This window comes from Symsagittifera roscoffensis, unplaced genomic scaffold, assembly GCF_963678635.1.
Source record: "Symsagittifera roscoffensis unplaced genomic scaffold, txSymRosc1.1 SCAFFOLD_585, whole genome shotgun sequence".
Taxonomy (NCBI): domain Eukaryota; kingdom Metazoa; phylum Xenacoelomorpha; order Acoela; family Convolutidae; genus Symsagittifera; species Symsagittifera roscoffensis.
This window is the reverse complement of record NW_026970766.1, coordinates 10,591-26,528: the sequence shown is the minus strand read 5'-3', so window position 1 is coordinate 26,528 and position 15,938 is coordinate 10,591. Positions and strand designations below refer to the sequence as shown.

General features: G+C 36.9%; 1 protein-coding gene across 1 annotated transcript; it reads left to right on the top strand.

The window, feature by feature from the left end:
- Positions 1-309: 309 nt before the first annotated feature.
- LOC134855970 (GTP-binding protein 10-like) lies at positions 310-15,671 on the top strand (the record flags this gene model as incomplete). The annotated part of the gene is made up of 5 exons (XM_063872337.1): positions 310-445; positions 7,517-7,757; positions 10,368-10,534; positions 10,998-11,186; positions 15,425-15,671. Coding segments are annotated over exons 1-5 (980 nt in total), but the record flags the coding sequence as incomplete, so codon positions are not given.
- Between the last annotated feature and the right edge of the window lie 267 nt (positions 15,672-15,938).

Sequence of the window (15,938 nt, the reverse complement as noted above, 5' to 3'; positions counted from 1 at the left end):
CAATTCCGGCTCGTTCAATTGCCCCATGGCATTTAAGTGAAAGCGGTCATTTGGTAGGAAATGCTTTCGAGTAATTCTGGGTTTAACATAAACTCCTTGAGGCAACCAAGAAACGAGATAGCCATTGGTTTCAGTGGCAACGGCAACAGGAATGTCCAAGCGTTTGAACACTCCCACCAAGGCTACAACTAGTCCATTATTTCTCAGGAGATTCACAACATTAAACAAATTAGTTGCCGTTTTCAGAGAAGTATAATCGGGCAGATTTTTCCATTGAGACAGATCGTTATTTCCCACTATAATAATTACATGAGTATGCAATCTGGCCATCTCGACTTCTTGGTGCCCCAAGTTGTAGGCTCTCAGGCCACTTACGCCGTGTACCGTGATGGGATATCGCCAAAGGAGATTATCATTTACAATTCTATCCTGCATGCGCCGCTGGGTATTTGGATCTCCAATTATCAGAATGCTAAAAACAAAGCACAGTAGTCAAAAAAGACTAAGCTAGAGATAGAAAAACTTTGACTGATTGAATTGAAAGTGTTTTTAGTGATGTTCAAACCCTTCCCGCATTACGCTCACAAGACTTTTATCCCCAAGTGAAAGAACAACTGACTTGTATTTCAAATTATCCAGGGGTTTTACTTTAAAATCACTCAAATCAGACAACTCGTAAATAAAACCTATAGAAGTTTGAGCAGCTTCAAGCAAATTTACTTCGTTGACGGTAACATATTCTTTCACAACAGCGAACAAAGAGTTCGAAGAAGAAAAAAACTTCGATTCTGAAAAAAGCGCCAAAGGTATCCTGAATAACGCACTCTCCCAAATTTCCGACATAGAGCCTATTTTGAGACCCTCATTTTTTAGATACCGACCAAAAAAGTCTATTTCGAGATCATGGCAAAAATTTCTTAATTCATTTGCAACTTGTGTATAACTTCTTAAACATTTTCAAGATTCGTACGATTCGTAAGATTGCAAAAATTTAATTATAAGAAGAAATCCTTTTGTTATCTATTTTTCAGCTTTCGGAGTTGGGCTTAAATAGCATAAGAGAGAGAGCTCGCTCCCAAGATGAATCATGATAGATGTGAAAACGCTACTTCAAGTTGGTTAAATATTAAGGTAGGACCGTAAAATAAATTTTAGGTGTGGGTTTACTGGATGCGATGTCTTTGTATACGGTAAAGTAAATTCAACGGTTATGGATTAACGTGGTATGTTAATGGATTGAAGACTCAACGGGCCGCAGCAGAGGCAGACAAGTTGAGGTTTTGATTTAAAAATTAGACAACCACTTGGCGTAAAACCTGAGATAAGAAATCAATTCGAACCAAAACTCACAAGTACTGCGAAATTCAGGCCTTGACATTGGGGAAAGTTTTTGAGGTCGATATGCTTCGTTTCGGTAACTGACCGATAAAAGAAATATACTAAAACGGTCAAGTTGAGTGAATAATTATTAGTTTGAGACAACTAGGAGTAAAACCTGAGGTGAGAAGTCGACTCAAACAACTACTCAACAAAATAGTTTTGGAGTTAAGGAACTGAAAAATCTAAATTTTTTTTGTGCCATTTTTCGTTAGTGGGAACAAAAGCAAGTTCTGGGCCGAATTCAAAAGTTAATACGTTTAAAAATAATGTGTAAAAACCTAGTTTTCCTAGGTTTTTGGAATTTTTGTTCATGTTAGCTTAGAAAATGTTTAAGACTTGGCTCGATATTTGGTTCGATTTGTACTCAAAATCCATTGTACAAAAGTTAACATGAAAATTCTGTTCAAATTTTACGCTATAACAGGTTTTTGGAATTTTTTTGTACTGGAGACTATCCTTCCTATGTCATTGACTTACTTCTTTTGGGAAGCCATCAAGTTCAAAAATTCAATATATGTCTGTGCAAAAAGTTTTTCAGCTAATTTTTCATGACAACAAATAATTTTATGTTATTTTGAGTAGGAAAAAACAAAAATTGCAAGTCTGACATTGTTTTGATTAGCTTTGCCACTTTTGCTCATTTTTGTAGTTTCTGTTGGTACGCTAAAGCGGAGTGTTGACAGTTACACCGAACTTTTGTTTCAGCTTAATCTTTTTTCCCATGATAACTAATATATGATGTGCTGAGTTAGAAATTGAAAAAAGATGTAAAAGTCATCACAAAATATATGTTTCAGAATTTAATGTTTATTGTTTTGGTTTTCTTTTCGCTGTTTTTAGATGGTCTTTCTTCTGAAGCTTCCGATAAAATAAATGGGTTATTTACAGGGGGACGTTCAGGGACTCGGCTTTTAGAAGCTTCTTCTTCTCGCAGTTCTGTTTTCAAGTAGGGACGCTGTAAAAAGTTGAAATTCGGGCGAACTGTTATCAGTTTCATTGTATGAGTTGGCCCACTCGGTGTCCATCTAAATGTCTTCTAGAAATGCATTTTCTTCGGCGGTTTTATGGCCAAAGGGCACTGTCGAAGTTGCGTCGAAAGGGAGAAAACGTTTTGAGTCGAATGGTGATAATGCAAGTTTGTTTTGTTTCACTGTCATATTGGTGTGAACTTTCGAAACTATATTATAGTTGTACACTCTCATTGTTTTTCCAGTGAATAATGTGTACCTGAAGGTTTGGTGGACCAGTTCTCGCTGTGTACTCCGTTTTATTCCTAAATTTTTGAGAGCCTTCTAAACAGAACCAAAATTATGATTCTTTTCTACAAGGCAGGGGTTAATTTCAATTCACTTCAGCAACTCAATTTTCACCGAACAAAGTTTTATTCATTTTACCAAAGAAAAGCAGAAGACTAAATGTTGGTTGAAAAGGAGGAAAAGAGAAGAAATATGTGTTCAAATAATTTAACGTTTAACCAACATTGTTTAATGTTGCCTAAATTAGCTAAATGACCTTAGTTTGTTGCAACAGATTAAGGGAGGGAGGTTGGTGGTGGTGGTGTTGGTAATTTTGTTCTGTAAAAACATGGGAATGTGGGTGATAGGGTGTTTTAAGTTGGAATTTTTACTTACCATTAAGGACTACCGAATATAGTTTCGGTTTCAGGGCGATGAATTCTCTGATCGGCTTCCCACCAGTCTCGTCTTTGAACTTCAGCACAATTTTCCTGTTGGTATCGTCGAACAAGAAATGGTCCTCATCATAATTTGAAAAGTCGAAATCAGATTTTATTTTCTCTAAGTCTCGGTAAACGTGGTCAGTTTTTATGGCATAAAAAAAATTATCTGTGTCGGAGTATAGTAGTTCCAAGTTTAGATTCGGTTTCTTTTTTTGATAATGAAACTGAAACATGAAACGCTTGACGAGGTCTAGGATGGTCGCACCAACTATCATAGGTTTGTCCCACAATATTTTTGTTACTGGAAAGTTGATTGTGGCTAATTGATCGTCAATGATTTGAAAGCTCTTCGTTGTGCTCAGAGCTGTTTTTTGTAGAAGTTCTCTCTCATTCTTTACAATCTCCAGTTTCTTTCTTCCTAGCTTAGACTCCATTGTCTTACCGAATGCTGAATTTACAATTAACTTGTAAAAGTTCTCCTAGAATTTATTTACCGCGGCTTTTCGTAGACGGGTTTTGAGGTCTACTAAGGGTGCCATCCAGTGACTTTGGCGGAACTGAAGAATTTTTCCAAGGTGAGTTATTTTCATTCCCAGCTCGTGGTACAACTTTAGGGTAAGGTAATGCAAAACATAACCTTCTTTAGGTTGCAAGGTCTGTAGAAGCTTTGGCTTTTTTGGCAGCGTGGTGATTTCCAATTTTCTCAACATGTCGACTTGTTCGTTGCTCATTGCACCCATGTCCTCTACTTCCCGAGAGGGGGCAAGGGGTTAATCAGCAAAGAATTCTTGAAGCTCTTCGGGTATGGTCAAATTGACCTCCCCTATATAACCCCACTCTGAGGTTTCGCTGGTGAGCAGTATGTCTTCCTGACTTTTTTCAACTATTGAAAAATCGTTTGGTCGCTATTGAAAAATCGTGAAAATGGCAAAGGGCATTGTTTCATGGTCCCTGCGTACAATTTTTTTGCATCAATTTTGAGGATGTAGCTTGTTGGTTCTCAGGGCGAAAAATCGTCGAGGTATTTATTGTTTGCCTTGTAAAATCGGCGCGTGTAAACCGACGACATCCCTCCTCGCGTATCAGTCGCTGCACAAAGTCCAGATGTTCACAGTCCGTTTACAGTTTCAGGTCGGGCGTACAAATTTTTAGAAAGGCGTCCCCGGAAACGTTTTTTGCCGTGAAGTAGCAGGCGCAATCCAGCCCATAAGTTTTGATAGCAAACTTTACGAAAAGCTTCGAAAACGGAATCAAGTCATAGCAGATCTGTAGTCAAGTACAAGTCGGTGAACCACACTTCAGTTCGGCGAAAACGTTTAAGGCATGATTGTACTCGCTTCTTGAAACCTTCACATCCCCTCCTCTTAAACGATTTTTTCACATTGCAGACAAGTCTTTATCAACCCATATTGAGTTAAAATCAAACGAATAGTCGAATACGTTTTCGTAATCAGCATTATTCAAATCGCTCACAGTGCCATACTTTTGTTTTGTAGAAATGCACCAAGAGATTTGACGAAGCTCACTAAAATAAAACTGTTCTTTGAAAATTAACTCGTTTTCTTTCTTTGAAATTTCCTTTGCCCTTTCGAGAAACACGACGTAGCGTTCATTACAGAATTTGAAAAATGCATTTTTTCGGTGGTTGAAGACACTCCTAATTGTAAATGTTCATTATCAATATCTTCAGTAGCCAACACATTTATCATTTGGTATATTTTGCCCAGAAACGGCCGCCGCCTTTGGAGAGTAGTTTCAATTCACTGCCTTTTCACTATAAAATAGAGGTCAAGTTAAGGAATTAGTTAAGGTCAAGTTAAGGAATTAGGGTTTTTTGGTAGCGTAGCTTAACTGCCAACAGTTAAGCTACGCTGCCAAAATCGCCGGAGAATTTTTATTATATACCATAAAAGTCAATTCCACCACTTTCACTAACCAATTTCAACTAGGTCGAAAGTTCATTTGCCCGAAGAAAATATAACAATTAGTATGATTCATATAATTAACCAGGATCAATAGTTAGGACCCAAAAATTTGGAATTAGAAAGAATTTTGTATCGTGTCTCTTGTTGTTAAGCTAAATTTAGCAAGATCCTAAGTATGGGGTCTTCTGCTTTTTGGGTGGAAACCTTCTTTCGGTTACAAAATCCTAGAATGAGGGTCCTCCAAAAAATTAAGGACCCTCTCCTAGGATTTTGCTTTACGTGAACGTGAGGACCACCCCCCCCCCCTTAGGAAGGACCCCACCTTAGGATCCGGGTCACGATACAATACTACTGGTTTGCTTTCGTCAAATTTGTAAATCTGAGCTGGTCGTGAGTGTTTTTGGTCTCCAAAAAGGCTGGTTTTAATCTCAGGTTAAATAGAATCACTGGAGACTTTTTTCAATTTACAAAATTAAATGAAACAAAGAAAACTTGAAAAAAACGATAAATCTTCACTGTACAAGTTAGGCTGCAATGTTTGAAGCGAATTTTTGGTTCAAGATCACATACAAACCAAATTCAATCGATCTTGGGTATTTCTTTGTAAAACCGTTGCTTTCCTGGTTTTACTGCGTAGGTTCCTTGCAGGTGTCCAGGTCTGGCGTCCAAGGATTATTTCGTAGTAAATCTCTTTGATGCCTCGATGTCTTTTTCGATATGTTTTATGAAAATTGTAGGTTCAAATTTTATGTTTTATTTGCAGTTGTCAGACAAAAAGCTTAGACATCCTGGCAGGGTTCCTGGACTCTTCAAGCTGTTGGCTTGATGTCGTAGGTTTTCCCCTGGCTATGTATCCAGGGACGATTTAATTTGATGCCACGATTTTCCCGATGACTTCATCAATTAATATAAAACTCGTCTTTCTAATGCACCTTACTACCAACCTTAAGTGTTTGCATTAAGTTCATATGGAGCGAGCGATGACGCTTTGGTTGTATTTCTTCTAAGTCAAATTATTGATCAATTGTTTGTTGCTTGGCAACTTCCCTTTTCAAAGTTTTGATGAATTCAATTTCTTGTTGTTTCGGTTCTAGGTAATCAAACTGTTGCCATAGGTAATACGAAGCGGACCTCTCTACCTAGTAACGAATATCACCCTATACTGAAATAAATCAACGGTTAATCATATGAGAATTTTATATTTAGTAACGGATATCCCCCTTTTGCAAAAGGTGGATATAGTTAAAGAGGGTGCACAGACAATTCGGCCAAAGACATTTCAGCCAATTTGAAATTCAGCCAGAAATATACAGACAATTCAGCCTGAGACAATTCAGCCAGTTTTACAAAACGCTAGATTCAAAAGAAAAAATCGGAATTGGAGTTAATTCCCGATTTGAGGTCGCCGATAGGGCGCGCTACGCGCGCGTCGCCGTTTCGCGGCGATAACCGGCTCTAAGTTCTGTATAGAGTCCTACCCTCTGTTGGCAAGCTCGCAACACGTTGGCGCAACTGCGGCGGTCACTATTATAGGCTGAATTGTCTTTGGGTGAATTGTCTGCATACTTTTTTGGCTGAATTTCAAATCGGCAGCATTTTGTCGCTATTGAAATTGTTCAACTTATTAATATGTTGGTTTTCGAGTGTCGTGACACCTAACCATGCTACAGGTCACTCAACGAAACTACTTTTTTGCGAACTATACTATGTTTTTTTCCTCAGCAGGAATCGATGCTCTCGCAATTTTTTCCGCCAAAAATATGATTTGAATCTAGTTCAGCAGTTGCTCATTGATACCTTTAATGGCTTTATTGACACTTAGGACCTTTTTATCAGTTTGAGATTTATTTGTTGATGTGCATGATACAAAGAATTAAAATCAATTTAAAGAGATTTCTCGTTTTTTTTTTTTACTTGTGGTTGAAAACGTTAGCCATGTTTGTGGACAGAAGTAAGGATTTGGTTCTAGACTAGCTTATATTTTGTTATTTTTCTTGGATATCAGGGCTGAGTTGTTGCATCCATGCTAGTTCAATTTTCAAAATCGCTTTCCTCGTTCTCAATTTTTAGATAATAAGATGAATTCGGCATCTTCTTTTTGGACGTGTCATTTTTGTTGTCAATCTTTCGTGAAGAATGGTCTTCTCAGGCAAAGCTTCAACAAACAGAAATTAACTTTTCTCAGATTGAAGTCACGCAAATATTTCTCAGATACAGATGCTGGGAATGGGATGATTTCAAACTCACACAGGCATCAGAATGGTAAATTTTTTTGGTTTAATTTATTTTGAAACGAGGTAGTAGAAATGATTAATTAAAAGATAACACGCACTAGGAAAACAGTGAACGCGAACATTTTTTTCTCGTGAAAATTTTTTAACTTCAAATTGTCCAAAACTGGATTTTACGACAGAGCCCTAATTTTTATTTCATTTTGTTAATTGCTTAATTCTTGCCTGGCTTAAGACCTTTTTTCTGATTTACGGCTTCCGAGATGACCATCTTCATCCGAAATCAACAAAAACGGCTTCAGATGATCCTCCACCCAACTCATTTTCTTCGCACCCACCCCATGTCTCTTCCCCAGGTGGGGTGGAACGAATAGACACTGCAGACTACAACTGGAGGAAGGCTCTGGGGGTGAGGGATCAGAGATTCGTGGACCATGTAGTGTGTAATGTGTACGGGGGTAGAAGTGGGGCGGGACTGGCTAAGTTTGGAGGGGTGGGAGGGGACGGGGGAGATGTCTACTTGGTAGCAGATGCTAAGAAGAAGTAAGTGTATGCGTTGCTGTTTTCTGTCTCTCTGAATTCTCCATGCTCTTACCAAGCTTCATCACCCTGCGCATTGTGCTGATTTTGTGTATGTAGGCATATATTCAACACTTATCAAATAGTTAAATCTGATGTGAATAAAATTTCGAAATAACTGTTTTAGTCTGGTTTCCTAATTACGAGATGTCAAGTTTTTACACTTGAGATTAAGATATTGATGCCATGATTTCCAAATTTAAATTAGATTTCAGTTCTGAGTAGTAAATTCACAGAACTAATTAGTGTCACAGACGCGTCAAGAGCATTGTAAAATTAGCAATTATTCTGTGAAACGCATTGGCGGTTGCGTAGCAGTTTTTAGACAACCGCTTATTCAGACTCGTCAGTAGTTAGACAAATACTGTATCAACCAATGAGAATCGAGACAAGGAAGAAATGAATAATTATTAATTAATTATTTCGTAAATTTGGTGGCGTGTCACGGAGCCGAATACCCGGATAGTCGAAAAATAAATTCGTTCCCGGATAGCCGAAAAATAAACTCGTTCCCGGATAGCCCAAAAATAAGTCCATACTTTCTCCCCCTTAAATCAATTTGCGGAGGAAACTGTACAGTTGATCCGATCTAGGATTTGCTCGAGGGGATGGGGTGACAAATGTTTTTAAAAAAGCAGGCCAAAAATGCCGTTTTTAAGACTTTTTGAAATAATTTGACCAAAAACTGCGTTTTTCAGTGCGTGCTCCCCTTTAAACTTAGTATATATTGAAAAATTTTAGGGCTTGTCGGCCGAGAGGGAGGGAACCTTTGGTTAGTGAGTGGGTCGAATCCCTCTAGTTGTCGGACTTTGGTTGTTAATTAATTCAATGAGAGTAAAAGTATTAGCCAATCAAATCTCCTAAAATTGTTCGGAATTTTGTTAGCTAACAGGCTGCAAAATTTTGAAGCACTTTTTCGTCCAATCAAAATGCGTCTCAATTTAGTGAAGAGTTTTCTAATTTAATTTAATTAAAACTGGGAAGTTTAGTTTTGCGGCTATCCGGGAATGCGGCTCCGTGGGTACGCACCGTAAATTTGCTTTCTCATCTCGATTCTGATTGGTTAATATGGTAATCGTCTGCTTATGGTAATCGTCTAAATACAGACCGCACTCCCGCATTTGCTAACTGAAAAAGAGAGAAAAAAATTGTCTCAAAACAAGTTGAGAGGTGGCGTCCCTCATGCTTGTAGGACCGAATGCTTGAAATTTATTTTAGCTTACTTTCAGCCAATCAGAATTGAGTATTCAAAATCTCAAAGTAAATAGTGAAAATCTCGAAGTAAAAGAAATCCAAGCCATTAGTGTTAATACTGACCGATTAGATAATAAGCAGATGAGTTTTCAAGATTGAAAAATTCTTATGAACTTGAACTCATAAGTCTTGATGTTTATCTGATTAGTATAGCGGTTGTAATTTTTTTTATTTTTATCCACTGATTTGAAACAGTTTCTGTTAATATTGACTTCGATTTTGTGAGAAATGCATTTAGCCAATAGGAACGCTTAGCGATTTTGATTGGTTGAAACTTTTCAAGCATTTGGTCCTTCAAGCATAGAACCCTCCCCAAGTTGAGAGTTTCGACCCTCCCATAAACAAACAAAAGATTATTACATCTTCCTTTAATAACTAATTGCTTTTCGCATCAATGCAGTTTTTGGTTGATCAGATTGAAAACTTCTTAATTATCAAAATTTTCCTTTAAAATGGCTATCAAAATTTTCACTTTAAAAGGTAATTGACATAAAAATCAGAGCAGTTTTTGCTCAATTCAATTGAAAGCATCCCGATTATTAAACTAACATTACTTCCGAAAAATTAAATACTGTATTTCGCTTCGTTAAAATGCGTAAGTATTACATTTAAGAGAAAGAAGTGGAAATCAGGCTTTGTATGGTTTGAAATTGTTATTGACAACGCCAAAAAGTTACTAATACTCTTAGTGCAAATTTAAGGTTAACATCAGAAAGTTTTTGTAGATTTTCGAAATAATGGTTAGCACATCTTTTATACCACATTGAAGATATAGGATGCTGAGAGCAACAATAAAAAAATATTTCGAAAATCGTCAATTTGGCCAATTTGCTGTAGATTTATGTTTAATTATAAGTGCACTTAAGACATATTCATCGGCAAACTTCTCGAATAAAGGTGAAGCCCTGAATGTTTGGTAGACTGCAGTTTAACGTGCCTTAGGAAATAGTTTTTTAAGAAAAAAACTCAGTAGCTTGATGAAAATTGCCAGTCATAATAGTATTTCGACAGAAAAATATAGTAATTGCTGCAGACAGCCCCCAAGAACGTTCTGAATTTTATTCAGAAGACTGGGCCCCCTTTTTTTAAGATAGAAGGCCGTCACACACAACAACAACAGTAATTACTGATCTAAAAAGATTGTGAAAACTGCCGCAGACAAAAAATTCCGACCGAAGTCTTTGACCCGAGCGTATATTTTATTGGTATTACTTGAGTACTTGTAAGAGTAGGTTTTAAAGATATTTTGAAATTATAAAAATGAAATATTCAGAGTGTCGACCGGATACGCGCACACATGTGAATTGTTTTTTTTTTCAGGATGAGTGACTTGCAGCCTAGTGCACGTGGTGGTGGTGGGAGTTGGAGTGTGTTGAAGCTGAAGGGAGAGGACGGGGTGTCGAGTCAGAAGAGGAGTATCAAGGGAGAGAGGGGGCAAGACCTCACTGTCAAAGTGCCACTTGGAACATCTGTATGCGACATGAAAGGTATGCCTTGAAATGATGATAAGTTGGTACGCTTCAGTTTTATCAAGATTTTTCGTCAGGTCATAAAATCACTCGAAGAAGAATCATTTCATTAAATGAAGATAAGATAAATGCCCAGTGTGAATGGAACTTGTTTCAAATTTTTGCTAGTTGAAATCATGGATTAGTGAAGGGATCGGTTGACTTACGAGCTGTTCAAGGAGAACCGTAGCTGATACTTCTGCGAAAAACTAATTTCTTTGTTTTGACTGGGAAATGTTGCCTCAAGGAAAGAGCACAAATAATTCTGGTGCGCGACCCTCTTTTCTATTTGAAAATCGGATGCGCAGGAAGTTCACCTTCGCTATCATAGCCAATTAAGTCAGAGATCTACGTTCAAAAAGTAAATACTATCACTCGCAAATAGTAAATACTAAAATTATCTTTCAAAGCTGGTGTGAAGAGCATGTTCTGTTGTCTGCAGGTAAGCCCCTGATTGACCTTGACCGAGAGGGAGACATGGTGCAAGTGGCCAGAGGGGGCGAAGGAGGCAGTCCGAAGAATGAGTTCAAGTCCAGCAAGGGATCCTTCGGCAGCTTCAAACTCTACCTCAGACTGATCGCAGACGTCGGACTGGTCGGATTTCCCAATGCAGGCAAATCAACTCTACTTTGTAAGTTAGATGTGAAAATTGAAAAAGTTTACCTTTTTGAAAAATAAAATTGAATGTTATAGCAGATGAGATGAGATGACTCATTTTTTCAGAGTTTAATTTTTCTGGTCAGTTTTAACTCATTTTTAAAGGTTTTAATTGTCAAAAGGGTTCATTTTTTAGATGTTTTCTGGTGGAAACACAAATATGTGGGGTCAAGATGTCATTATTGATCAGCATTTGAGATAAATCTGATCTATAATTATTTACTCACTCCAAGTTTCTTTGTCTACCTTATTTTGATCAAATTTTTTGATTGGCGTGTTTCAAAAAATTTGGTCAAAATGGGGCCTTTATAGTGGAAGGAAAAAAAGGTCGACTAAAAAAGGCCGATAAACTTCTCGACATTTTTTTGAAAATCCCCTCTCCCAAGAGAAAATCTTAGACACGCCCCTGCTCTCGGATATTGTAATTTTTCTTTTAATTTATTTAAAAAATTAAAAGAAAACGCATTATGTACAAGTCTTCCACTGGTGTTATATTGCAAAGCTTTCAAACATTTTCTCGGATAAAATTGAGTTGATTTTTTAAATATTGTTTCCATATTGTTCCTAATTGGACTTCATGGTGTCCTACAATTTAATGACATACAATTTAACACCGTACATTTTAACACTTAGTCATTTCACTACATGTCATAAATTTAAATCGACAACAATATAACTCCTATTTTCCAGTTTAACACAGTACATTTTAACACCTAGTCATTTCACTATTGAAATTAATGCTGTATGAATTCCTTATCTTAACTCTTATCACACCAAAGTTAATCCTGCAATTAAAGCACGCACCATAATGAAAAACTCGGTTTATCTTAGTTATACATGTTAAAAGGAGGCTTCCTAATTTACTTAAGACACTTATTAACAAGTTTGTAATTTATTTTCAATTAAACTTTTCGCTAAACTTGATTACTTAAAAAAGCTGCTTGTGCTAATTCATAACAATTTGGCGTAAATATTCTGAAAAAAAATGAAATTCTGACAGTCACTTTATACTTTACCCAAGTGATAAACAAACGCAAACACAATAAACACATTATGATTGAGTCTTCTTTCGAGTTCACAGTTTCATCTAAAAACAAGCCAATGCTTATAGCGTCCGGCCACGAGTTTTAATTCAAGCGAAAAAATAAGTTTACAGAAAACTGGATTTGCTCAAAATATCAAACACATACATGTCGAGCAACTGCCATTACTGAAAATAACGAATTAATCGAGACGCGTGGGGAGCATAACCACGACATTTCAGCGGGAAAATTGGAGGCCCGAAATGTCATTAAGCATATAAAAGATCTCGGCGAGAGATTTACCCCGACTGTTGCAGTTGCCAGTGCGGTGTTGCCAATTACAAACTAATTGGCCACTCAGTTTGCCCTCCCAAGTAAAGACAAACTGATCCGAACGGCTGCGCGCACTCGTAAGCAGCTAGATGTAAATATGCCGCCCATCCCCGTTGCGCGAAATTTCGAGATCCTTGAAATTTTTGAAAAGTTTATCCGTTATGACAGTAGATCAAATGATCATGAGCGAATCATTTTGTGCAGCGACCCCGAAATGCTGAGAGTTCTGGAGAAGTCATCTTTCTGGTTAGCCGATGGAACTTTTAAAATTACTCCAAAAATGTTCTATCATTATATTCAATTCATGTTAGTGTATCTGGCATTGCGCCAGCTTGCATTTACGCCTTCCTTCCTAACAAAACCGAAAAAACCTACAATCACGTCTTGCAGGCGTTAATTGATTTAGCACCCAACTGTCGGCCTGAAAAAATTTTGTTAGATTTTGAGCAAGCTGCTCTTCAGTCCTTCCAAAAATCATTCCCCGAAGCACATTTATCGGTGTGTTTTTTCCATCTCTCCCAGAGTTACATGAGAAAAATTAATGAATTGAGTCTGAAAGTGACCTACGAAACGAATCACGATTTAGCGCTGGCTTTAAAAATGCCATCCCTTGCATTCGAAAAAAAAAGAAAAGATCGGCGATTCCTATGACATGATCGTTCAGGAAATTCAGAATGTATGCGACATTAATTTTTTAAAAGTTTTCTTGGGGAAACGTGTAGCGAGTTTTTACCTTGCGTTCGATCATTTTTTCATGAATGGAACCAAAAGGTATTTAACAAGCTTTATTTTGCTTCAATTTTTGGGATGTATTTTTTTAAAGTTATTTAAATTAAAATTGATATTTTCAAAAATCCGCTCCTATGTGATACGCCAATTCATTTTTCAAGAAAAAAATTCAGCTCAGCTAGGTAAAGAGAGATTAAAATAGGATCCAATAGAGGTCCTCGCGGAACATCAGTGTCAACTTTTAAGGTCTCAGAGGAAACGTTTATGATTTGTTTTATAAAATGTGTATGATGTAAAATCTACCCCGTCGTTTAAATTACGTATACCATCGATATCAAAGTTTTTTGCTTCGCTTTCAATGATTTTAAGTAATAATTAGGAATTCACTCTGTCAAATGCAGCTAAAAGGCAGAGGATGATAGAATCATTGTTTGACTTCTGTAAATTATGCGAGATCAGTTGATTAATTTCATCCAAGTCGACACTGTAGAATTTCTTTTGTGAACTGAGTTCGATCGAACAAGCAGATGTTTCTCAATAATATTGGAGAGGTTTGGATGTGTCAAAAGGTGGCAAAGAGAAAGTTTTTATCCAGTTTTCTGTGTTTTTTGTTTGTTTAATATTGTTTTGTCCATGATTACAATTTTTTGAAATGCATAATTTATGCATAGTGTAGCTTTAGGCTTGCGATTTGTTACATGCAAAGTTAGTGTGCATACCATCAGTTTGTTACATTCCAAATTATTACTAGCAAATGTGTGTCTATTTGTATTTTGTGCCACTTTTGCTGAATGGCATTGGCAGTTTATTAGCTATGTAGCTGCTTTATTCGTGACTAGTGTTTGCCGGTGGTTAAGCGTGCGCTGCTGAGTGATTTGAGACTCAAAATCTCTTGATTGCAGTAGGTTGTAGATCGAATCCTAGACTTAGCCGAAACTATAGCTGCTTTTTGTTGTGTTCTTGCTAGTGTTTGCGAAGCGAAGCTCTGCCTCTGTGTTGAAAATTTTGTGGCAAATTACATCCTGTGTTGCAATGATTTTGGATATACAATTTGTTGATAATGTAAGCCTGGTCGCAATGTTTGCGCACATAATTAGCCATGCTAACCTAAACTCTGAAACCCCAAAGGGCTGCCTCCCTTTTTCGGTTTAAATTACTCAGGAACATCAACTTTGCAAACTGAAAGAGTTGTTTATTAAGTTTATCGCAAGCATTAGGGTAATTATCCATCAACTAGAAAGAAAGAAAGAATTTATTTCTCCATTATATAATTACATCGTGCATCGAACAATACAATACACAAAAACTTTCATTAATTCAACAAAATCAATTTACGTTAAATTTATGAAAAGAAAAAATCCTGGAGAGGATAAGCGAAAGGCATACATGATGCTCTTTTGGAGCCTACTCTTGAGCATCATTACAATCAAAATTATTTAACGAATCAAAGATACATATTAAAGAAAGTAATACATATAATATTAAAACTTAAATAAATTACGTATTTCAAAGTTTTTTAAAAATTCGAAAAAGTGGCTGATCCTAGAGAACGAATAGCAACAAGACAATCAGAAATCCAGTCTTGTTGCCATTATCTGCACAACAATTGAAACAAGCAATAAATCACAAAGAGAAAAAATTATAAAATCAAAAAGAAAAACCATCATTATTTTTTGAGGAAAACTTCGTAATTCGTCAGGTCAAACTCAGAGGCCGGATAGCACAAAAAACAACCACTACAACCTTACAATCACTTATTTGCTCTTGAAACAGAAAGAAGAAAAAAAATAATGCTTCAGAGACCCATAGATTTAGCGAAATTTCGCAACCCAATTTTACACTTTTGTCAGCACCCAAATAGGGGTGAACATTATTTAAAAATGAAAAACTAATTATCGATATAAAATGGGGGAAGTTCTGAATTTCCCAAAGTAAAGTTAGTGCACAAAAATGAAACTTGCAACTGTTTTTGTTGCAAGTTTTTTTTCTATCCATAGTGCAATTTGCAGATGAGTTTTTCTCTGAATCATTTAGTATTTCGCGTTTGATGTTTTTTGTTCCTTTTAATTGTAGAACATATAATCACCGCATGTGGTGTATATGGGCTGAGTAGCTTGTTTGTTTTTAGCCCGTATATCGGAAGCAAAGCCATCCATCACCGCTTTCCCGTTCACTACCCTCCACCCCAATGTAGGTCACGTCAGGTACGGAGACCTGCGGCAGATCTCAGTGGCAGACACCCCTGGACTGATTGAGGGGGCGAGTGAGAATATTGGCCTGGGTCACCGCTTTCTCAAACATGTGGAGCGGACTAAGATGCTGGCATATGTGGCAGACGTAGAGGGTTTCCAGTTGAACCAGACTTCGCCCAGAAGGTGTGTAGTATTTGATCATCTGAGTAAACGCGCACCTTTTTAAGAATAATGATCGTAGTGGTACTCTCAGATAGGTCTTGATGATTTTTTGCTTGTGTTTTAGGGAAAAGTCTTCAAATTTGTTCACGATGCTCATTTTTGATTTTTCGTTGTTTGACTTTTGATGTTTTTTAAATTAGAAAGACGTTTTTTTCAACATCATTAAACATCTTTCAAAGAAAGACAATGACTAAGGAGAGGTTAGACGAAGGGCAAAATAAATACCCA